The sequence below is a fragment of the Seriola lalandi genome, unplaced genomic scaffold, assembly GCF_002814215.2.
Source record: "Seriola lalandi dorsalis isolate HSWRI2012SDOR001 ecotype SW California unplaced genomic scaffold, Sedor1 jcf7180002054931, whole genome shotgun sequence".
NCBI lineage: Eukaryota > Metazoa > Chordata > Actinopteri > Carangiformes > Carangidae > Seriola > Seriola lalandi.
In genome coordinates, this window is record NW_019525483.1 from 839,720 (window position 1) to 849,269 (window position 9,550).

Consider the following 9,550-nt stretch of genomic DNA (forward strand, 5'->3'; position numbering starts at 1 on the left):
CGCCCAGACCCCCACAGATCTGCCACCCTCTGACACCATCAGCCCTGATCTGGACTCTGAGATAAAAGATTCAGCTCCTTCCAATGATGACAGAGATGTCTTACCATCCGAACAGGAGTCTGAGCTAGAAACAGCGGATCTCAGCGAGGTCCCGCCCCCTGCAACATCTATGAGATCCAATCAAAATGAAGGAGAAGGTCCTCCAGAGGCGGCGAAGGGGGATGGAGCACAGAACCAAGGAAAGCTGCTCGGCATGACTCTGAGTGCTGGTCTAGCTGCAGACAGTAACTCTGTGAGAGGCCTCGATGGAGAGCGTTTGGGGAAAATTCTTGCATTCAGTAACCAGGTAATCTGCCACACATGGTAATGGACTTTATCTGTCATAGTCAGAGATAGTGGAGGCTTAATATATGTAAACCTCCAGCTCAGTGCATTGGAGTTGTTTCTTGTTTTGACCCCTGATTTTGGATATGAAAATTACAGTACAAAGTTACCCCACATATGTAGACACATTCATATCTGTACTGTATTAAACTGAAAGTTGTTTAAAGGGCAATTACAGTTTAGTTCTTCTGTAATAGGTTTGACCATCATTTCTAAGTCTGATGGTTCAAGAAACAAGAGCAGTCAGATGATCCGACAGGTTGTCAGCAAACTGCAAACAGTTTAATCGGATCATCTACATCACATGTATAATAACCACATGGATCTCACTGGGAGAGAGAGCCAGTTTAGAGAACCAGAGCTGCATTTCATTTCCAACAAGTCCTCTTAAGCAACCATATAGGTTGTTTTTACAACCCTCTGATACGACCCATAGGAGTGTCTCCTGAAATAGTGCCACAAGTAAACACACGACTGTACCGAGAGGCGTACCCAACGTTGCTGTGGTTACTATAATAACGGTCATGTCTTGGTTAGGTTTAGGCACAAAAACTACTTGGTTAGGTTTAGGAAAAGATCGTGATTTGAGTTCAAATAAATACTTGCTGAACATCAGACGATCTTTGTTGTCATGGTTACAATACTAAAAACGAACGGTTGTGGATAATAGAAACAACATAAACTAATGGTTTCACATGGGACTCGAACAGCGCTCTCCTGTGTCATCTTCATCGATTCACCACAACCTCCTCCTGACGTGGACCTTGTCTCTCTTTATACTACGTCACCACACTTTCTCCTTTGCTCCTGTCATAATTACTACGACCATTAGATGTTGCCTAGCAACAAAACGTAACTATGGGTCATAATAACCTGCTGCACAGACGACATGTGGGCTCGTTTTTACAGGAGGACAGTCTGTAAATTTCTGTCAGGGATTTAGTCTGAAATTTAGGGTGAAATTCTCACAGTGTGACTGTTGGTAACACCCACATGAACAAATCATCAAATTGCAATATGACACGAAATGACTCAGAATGCACTGGCCAACACAGTTCTGAATACACTGTGCATGAACAGTACAGATGATGATGATGCAAGTTGTCTTTGCTTGCATTTTTTGATTCACAAGGAATTCAATGCAGAATTTGACATGCATAAAAGTTGGAATCACCCAGAGTGTATAAGACCCATCTCACACAATGTGACATGCACAGTCACTGTTGTTGCACAGTGGCCTTCGAGTACAGTAGGTCAATTCCTAACTCCTGCTATGAACCTAGTCAGGCTGGGTGAGGGTCACAGGGGTCCAGCTGGAGCCCTTCCAGGGAAAATTTCATGCACCAATTACACCAGTCAATGTTTTAACTTAAAATCAGCTGTTCAAGTGAAAAATGATTCATCTTGTGAAACCAGTATAACTAGATTGTTGGGATAAAAAAAAAAAAAAAAAAATCAGGGCGATTCAGTGGGGGTCAGTATTTTACAATTACATTAAATTCTCTTATTGTCAGTTTACAACCTACGACCCTGTTGCTTGCTGTTAAGAAATACTTACCAAAACTATGGAAATAAGTAAAAATAAAACCTGAATTGTCGTTCACTCAGCTGAACAGTTTTCATAAGACATTTTGATGTGTTATAATGTGTTGTTTTTATTCTAGGTTTCACAAGCATTGATGCGCTCTCTACCCATGAACTCCAGCCATGGTAACCTGCAGGACCAGTCTGCAGTGGCTGTTTCTAACCCCGAGGAGCCTGAACCTGCTGCTGATGGCGCCGAGAGAGGATTCTCTGTCAGGTAAGACTTCTACACAGAGTTACAGGCGGCCGTGACTTGTAGCGTTTCATTATTTAAACAGGGGTTCTCTCACAAATGGCATACTGTGACTGTTTTATATTCATAAGGAAGTGGGTTCAGGCTGAAAAAAAACCACTTCCTGTTTAACCAGAGAAACAGTGGCAGTCTATTGGCACCTGCGTGAAAATTGTCACTACACAGGAACACCCAATGGCTCCTTAAGCGCCTTGTTTTTTGCACCATTTAAAAAGCGCAGTACACTGTGAGATGGTCTAAAGTCTGCATAGGGAGGTGGTTAGCTCCCATACGTGTCCAAAAGTTGATATTTTCTTATTTTTTGACTTTCGTATTATTATTATTTTCAGTTTCTAGTACATATCTGTTTTCAGCACCGTGCTCACGGGTGTGTAACTGACATAATGTCTTGAAACAGCTTGGCCACACTGAGGGAATGCACCATCGAGAGAGGGGAGAGGGGAACTCGAGACGAGGCAGGAGTCACTTCTGCTTCTGCCTACTCTGTCATCTCAGCCATCCCTTCACAGGAAATACAGGGGATGATCCAGGAAGTCTCAACTCTGGACGAAGACACGCTGAAGGTAGAAAAACAACCAGATTTTCACTTGGAATAAAGCCTGTCTCACCAGGTCAAACCTCATGCAGCTATTTTGATTCTTTTTAAGTTTCCTTTATATAGTGGGGTCCAGTCTGAGAACTCTTTCCCATTATGTGGAAACTTAAAAAAAAAACAAAAAAACAAAGAAAATGACTTTAAATTCAAGGATGCAGCCTGGATTTTAGAGGCACTCATTTCATGTCAGGTAAAAAACCCTGATGGGGAAACATTTAATTCCTTATTCATTAAATTCCTTGTGGACCTACAAGTTGACAGATTAAATGTAACAACAAGAGACATGATGTTCATCAGTTTTAGAGCTGGAGAGGTGTTGGTAAGTGTAGTTTTCAACTTTGGACAGAGACAGACCAAATGTTTCCCTCTTCCTCCGGTCTTTATGCTAAGCTAGGCTAACCACGTCTTGACTCAGGCTCCATTAACCCAATTTTAACTGACACGTAATTCATTATGAAATATTATAATTGCAAAGGTTCTTGGGCCTTTCTGTGTGGAGTTTGCATGTTCTCCCTGTGCTTGCGTGGGTTCTCTCCAGGTGCTCCGGCTTCCTCCCACAGTCCAAAGACATGCACATTAGGTTACCTGGTGACTCTAAAGTGCCCATAGGTGTGAATGTGAGTGTGCGTGGTTGTTTGTCTCTATGTGTCAGCCCTGTGATGGATTCGTAACTCGTAACCTCACCCAGTGTCAGCTGGGATTGGCTCCAGCACCCACCCACCCCACCCCCCACGCACACACACACACACACACCCCGCGACCCTAGAAGGATAAATGGCATAGTTAATGGATGGATGGATCTAGAAATGACAATAAAGATACTGCAGGTTTATGTGAAGAGTGCTTGGTGGCTCATTGACCAGTTTAAAATGTCATCTCAGATAATCATATAAAAAGTGAGTAAACTGCTTCTTTTTCACCACAGCAACTGGTGGACATCCACGTAGTGATTCTGCATAAAGAGGAGGGAGCTGGGCTGGGCTTCAGCATCGCCGGAGGGTCGGACCTGGAGAGCAAAGCTCTCACAGTAAGCAACACTAACTACACGAGGGTTAGACTGACACATGGCCATGACAGCTTAGCTCCTCACTGCACAACAAACAATGCACATTCATACTGAATCCTAACAAAGTTTTATTCACTTATATCTACAGACACGTTTTATTAATCCAGCTGCTGAGAAATGATCTGTCTCTGAGACCAAGAAACATTTTCTTTTCTTTATTAAGTGATTAAAAAACAAGTGAAGAGAAGTGTATCAATAGTGGGATAGATTTGACCAAACACATATCAGAGGATGCAACAAACATGTAAGAGAAAACAAAGAAAAATAAGAAGAGAATATAATTGCAGTGGTAAAAAATGAGACAGAATAGATAACATGGTATTGAGGTTTTGCCTGTATGAGGAGCATGTTACACACATTAACACACAGCAGCAACCTGTACTCACTCATACAAAAAAAAGACCAAGAAACAATGAAGGTGAATAAACTTTGAAAAGTAACATTTAAAATCTTCTTGTCATTGTTACTCTGGATAACTGCAGAGCAGAACATTTTTTATTTGGAACTAGTTCCTACTAAAGAAATAGAAATAAACCCAAAACAATCACAATTTATCAGAGCAACACAAGATTGTTCATGCTCATAAAAAAAAATTGCACTTCTTTTTTAACTTTTCTCTCAAACGTGTGACTGTGAGGGTGAAGTAATGAGCAGCTGCGATACAGGGCTGCTTACCTGAGTGATGGTGTTCAGGCTTGGCAAGGTGTTTCATTTAATTAGCACATTTCTTTTCAGGTGATCAGGTAGTTTGTTCCAGAGAATGGGACCAAAGTAGTTCAAAGCACCTTCATCTGATTTGTATCTGAAAACCAGCAGCTGACGATGTGACAGCTCTGCCTGGACTCTAGTCAGTGAGCAGGTCACAAACGAGGAGCCAAACCATTAACTGCATTTAAGACTAATGAGAGTTTTGAAGTGGATTCAGGAATCGTCCTGTCACTGATGACTGTGACGGGGCTGTTTCAGCTGTGAATTGTGTTCAGGTCTGAAACCCGAACAAAAACATGACTGTTTCCAGTTAGCTGGGAAATGTATTGGCTTGTCAGGAAGATTTTTTTAAACTGTTATGTAATGATACAGTGTAGTTTCTTCAGGCAGTCTACATGACTGTTACGTTTTGGTTGGACCAATAATATCTGATATGAACCATCACATGATGGCAGTGATGGTGGATGTATACTTAGCTGTGTTTGCATGAATGTAACACCTGTTGGTTCATCGGTTAGTTTTGTATGGAGGTGAACAGTTGTCTGAAACTGCAACATCTAGTATGTGAGTTCAAACATGATCAAGAGTGAGCATGTTGTTTAAACTGGTTTTATGGCCGGACCACAGCAGCTTTGCCAGCCCTATAACCTGGAGGACCTGATTCAGGACTGGACTGTGTACGGATGCTGACCGGGGGCTTTGGGCCACACCTCTTGTTACTGATAGTCTACAGAGCCACTCTGGTTTCCAAGTCATCTGTAACGAGGCTTCGTACTAACGACTATGACCAACTCTACATATGAAACAGAGGGAGTTAGACATAAAGACCTGCCTCTAATAAAAGTCTGTTACGTTCTGGAGCTGAAGTAAATAAAGACTAAGAACTGTTGTGGCTGTGCTCTGTGTGAGAGACTGAAGAAGAAAGAGTCTGTCTCTTCTAACTTTCTCTCTGATCATGTAACAGTAAATCCTGCTGAAATCACAGCTCAGTCTTTGTCTTTCATTCATGTGATTGGTGATTTTGTCAGACGACGTCACAGTTATAAAATCAGGATTTGACCATAGGCGGTCCAGACAGATACTAGGCTTAGACCTAGTCTTGTTTGAGTTAAAAGGTGCAAATGCAATGTTGTATTTGATTCATTGATATGTTTTATGTAAGGAGTCTGTGGTCTGAAATTGATTGTTCAATACTGTATATCAATAATATTTCAGCATTAGTAAAACCTTAGTAATAATTAAGGGTCTGGTTGACCAGAGGTGTTGAACGTGCCTTCTCTTTCTGATGATATTTACAATCTGTCAGGGTGTCTTTGCTGGTGAATAGTTTATGATGAAGTAGGGAGCACCAGGCTAATTGTCTGACTGAATGTATTGATCTGAATAAGCTGGAGAAATATACCAGGTAATAAAGGATGGCAAATAGTCTGGTCGTAACCAAATAAAATAAATATGAAAGTTTTCGGCCTTTACAGTGCTTCCTCTACTCTGAATTTCACACTCTCTCACTCTCTGAATCTGCGTGTCTAAGTGTGAGTGACGCTGGTTGTCTTCGGTGCAGGTCCACAAAGTGTTTCCCAGCTGCCTGGCGGCTCAGGAGGGAACTATTCAGAAAGGAGATGAGGTGCTGTCGATAAACGGACAAACACTGCACGGTGTCACACACGCCGACGCCACCGCCGCTCTGCGTCAGGCCCGCAGTCTGAAGCTGGCTGTGGTGGTCGTCTGCAAGAGAGCGGGGGAGGAGGGGCGAGAGGGAGGAGGCTGCAAGAGCGAAGAGCCCACGTCTGCAGGTGAGTCGTACAAAGTATCACAGCGGCTCCGGGGTTTTTGTGTTTATGCAGGCAATAGGTTCAGTGGTTACGTATAGGCCTCAAAAGGTTTCACATTTTGTACTGTGAGATAAATGACACCTGTTCATGTCTTACCTTTGAATTTTGTTTGGTGTGTGGTGTTGCAGTGGAGGAGCAGGGGTCTGTGGTGAGTCTGGAGAAAGGAGCCGGAGGAGTTGGTTTTACTCTGGAGGGAGGAAAAGGCTCAATCCATGGAGACAGACCATTAGTCATCAGCAGGATCTTCACAGGTACAGTACACAGTGATATTAAAGGATTTTTTTTATTTATTACCACTAATCAACTATCTGGGTTTTTAGGAAGTGCCTCCATTTAATTTGCTGTGAATGAAATGAGTCAAAGTGAAAGCAAAAAGTTGATTTTGATATTTGTTTAATTACTTTTTGGTTATCACACTTAGGTTATATTGATTTTTTTTGAGAGGAGGAAGAGATAGAGAGATAATGGAGTTTGTTGTTTAGTTATTATAAGAACTGAAGAGACTCAGATCTGAACCAGCAACTACGTAAAACTGTGAACTACTGATATTTGTGCGAGTAGTACTAGGCTACAGTCTCTGATTTATTCTCTGATTTATTTGTTGTGTGTGTGTGTGTGCGTGTGTGTGTGTGTGTGTGCGTGTGTGTGTGTGTCAGGTGGAGCTGCAGAGCAGAGCGGGCTGCAGTGTGGAGACGAGCTGCTGCAGGTCCAGGGAGTCAGTCTGCAGGACATGACGCGGTTCGAGGCCTGGAACATGGTCAAGGCTTTACCTGAAGGACTCATCACCGTGGTGATCAGGAGGAGGCAGGGGGGGGCAGAGTGAAGACAGACTGCTGCCAGGAGCTGAACAATGTTGGCTCTCTAACAATCTCCTAGCAATCAACTCAGCCAGTCAGTGTGGTCCATGTTTGACATGGTGGTTCAGACACCCTCTGAATATATTTCTATTATTATTTATTATTATATCACATTTTTGGCCAGACAGCAAAGTGTATTAAAGGGCCATCTCACCCAAACACCCCAAAATCCACATCACTCTGTATGAAGGCTCAAAACTAACACACAACTCCATGAATCCTTACTGACGTGTTACTGGCAGATCAGACAGTCAATGGACGATACATCTGTGTGGTTTTAATGCACTTTTCTTTTGAGCCTTTATTTTTGACGTCCCTTCAATACAAGTTTAAGTGTTAACCATATGTTTAATGCAAAACAGATGAAGTCATTCCAGAGTATGAAATAATCATTTTAATGAATTATTGATTCAAAAGCTGAGTTGTTTTCTTTTTCTCTACGACATCAGAGTCCAAGCTTCTTCCGCCTGTTTGGAAACGTATTGTTTGTTCATGCTCACCAGCTGTAAAATGAGTTGGTGAATACATTCTTTTGGTATATTTTGTTTACATTGGCCCAAACTTTGACAGTGAGAGGGAGAAAATCTCCTTTAACAAGACCAGGGGGCGGTTCCACAAAGATATGTCAGACCGGTCTGTAGTCTTCATGTTGCTCATAGATCAGTCTGATGTCAGACTGTTACGTTACATTTTAAGACTAAAACATTAGACACCTTACCCCCAGGCTAACTCAGGCCTAAGACCAATGTTACCATGGTAACAATCGATGACACTGTGCTGACCAGTAGCACTGAACAACAAAAAACAGGAAAACATGGCTTATAATTTGTGGTTTGCTAACATTGATATGGAGACAGTTCTTATAGACCACAGACATTTTTCCAAATCACATTTTTCTTTTCATTGTTTCACTCTTCACGTTAAACATCCTTAAACTGTTGAATTCTTCCTAAAGACAAACATTTTCTGCTGAGGGTAAACGGAGCTGAGGGGTTGGATGTGGTTCCACAGTCGGCCATAGTTTTTTATTTTGAAAAAAATCTTAATTTACCCAGAAATCAATGTACCACAGTCCAGCTAAAGATAGTCAGGAACTAAACTGCTTTGTCTATCTGAAGTCTGACTGTTTGTTCTATCTATCAGTCAAAGTCTCTTTGTGAAACCAGCTCCTGGTCAAAACCTGGAATATGGACTGGACTCTGTTGTCATCTGCATTCACCCTGGTGTTTCAGCTCTTTATCTGTTTGCTTCTCTCCTCCTCTCTCTGCTCACATATACAGTACATGTTGCTCAGACGCTGTCGGCACCAGATCATTTTGAAAAAGCATCAACCAATCATCGAAAGTCCAACATTTGGCCGACCAATAGTGTAATTTGATCAGTCAGTCAGTCAGTCAGTCAGTGACAGAGCTGTTTAAAACATTTACAAAACATGTTATCAGCAACATTGGGTAAAAAATATTGGTACCTAAAAATATTGGTAAACTGGTTTTACCAACTGGTATTGGTAAAATATTGGCCTTGAAAACCTGGAGTAAACATACTTCAAATATTAATTCATACCACGGTACAAGAACTATTGAAGCCAATACAAACTGTGATGTGTTCAGTAGGTGTTGTTTTTAATGCTCCTGTATGTTTAGTCTACAATGAGAAGAACAAATGTGCAGTTATGTATAAACAATGTCATATGTATTAGAGTAAATGTTTCTCAGCAGAGGCAGATCAGACTCTGTGAAACTGTTGACTCAGCAGCTTTGACCAAGTTATCAGTCAAACCAAACTCAGATGTGTGTCACTGTCCTGAGTGTGCTGTGGGACATTTTGTGCAGAGAAGATTTTTTTTTGCAAGCGCATAAATTCAAGTTTGGAGAGAAATTATCACTCACCACCTGTTTTCAATAAACATTTGTGTGTTTATTATTATCCACTAAGCGAGTGGCCGAGGGTTTGCGAGTGCATAGCGCAAGGAATTTGAAAGATGGCAAATGTGCATTTTAACACTGAAACCTTATTGAACACAGCAGATTTCTATTATAAAATATAGCTGGCATGGCAATAATTTCCACGCAAATCATAACTTATGTGCTTATAATGTCAAAGGATGTCTTTGCGGGGAACCCACAAAACAAATGTTTTCTACTGAGGTACGCTTAAAAAAAAAAAAAAAAGAAAAGAAAGAAAATTTACAAAACATGTTTGTATAGTGAGTAAAATCTGCTGGAAGAATTCAAAATGACTTGTATAAAAATGTTCAAAACTGTGTCTTAA

At 41.4% G+C, this 9,550-nt stretch overlaps 1 protein-coding gene across 1 annotated transcript in view; it reads left to right on the top strand.

Moving 5' to 3' along the window:
* il16 (interleukin 16) overlaps positions 1-9,550 on the top strand; it is a 44,847-nt gene extending 35,297 nt beyond the window's left edge. The window contains exons 18-24 of the mRNA XM_087170152.1: positions 1-346; positions 2,049-2,185; positions 2,619-2,784; positions 3,742-3,843; positions 6,152-6,383; positions 6,551-6,673; positions 7,079-9,550. The exon at positions 1-346 is cut by the window's left edge and continues 787 nt beyond it. Of these exons, the coding sequence (XP_087026278.1) occupies positions 1-346; positions 2,049-2,185; positions 2,619-2,784; positions 3,742-3,843; positions 6,152-6,383; positions 6,551-6,673; positions 7,079-7,245 (1,273 nt within the window). The 3' untranslated portion in view covers positions 7,246-9,550. The remainder of the gene's footprint in view (positions 347-2,048; positions 2,186-2,618; positions 2,785-3,741; positions 3,844-6,151; positions 6,384-6,550; positions 6,674-7,078) is intronic.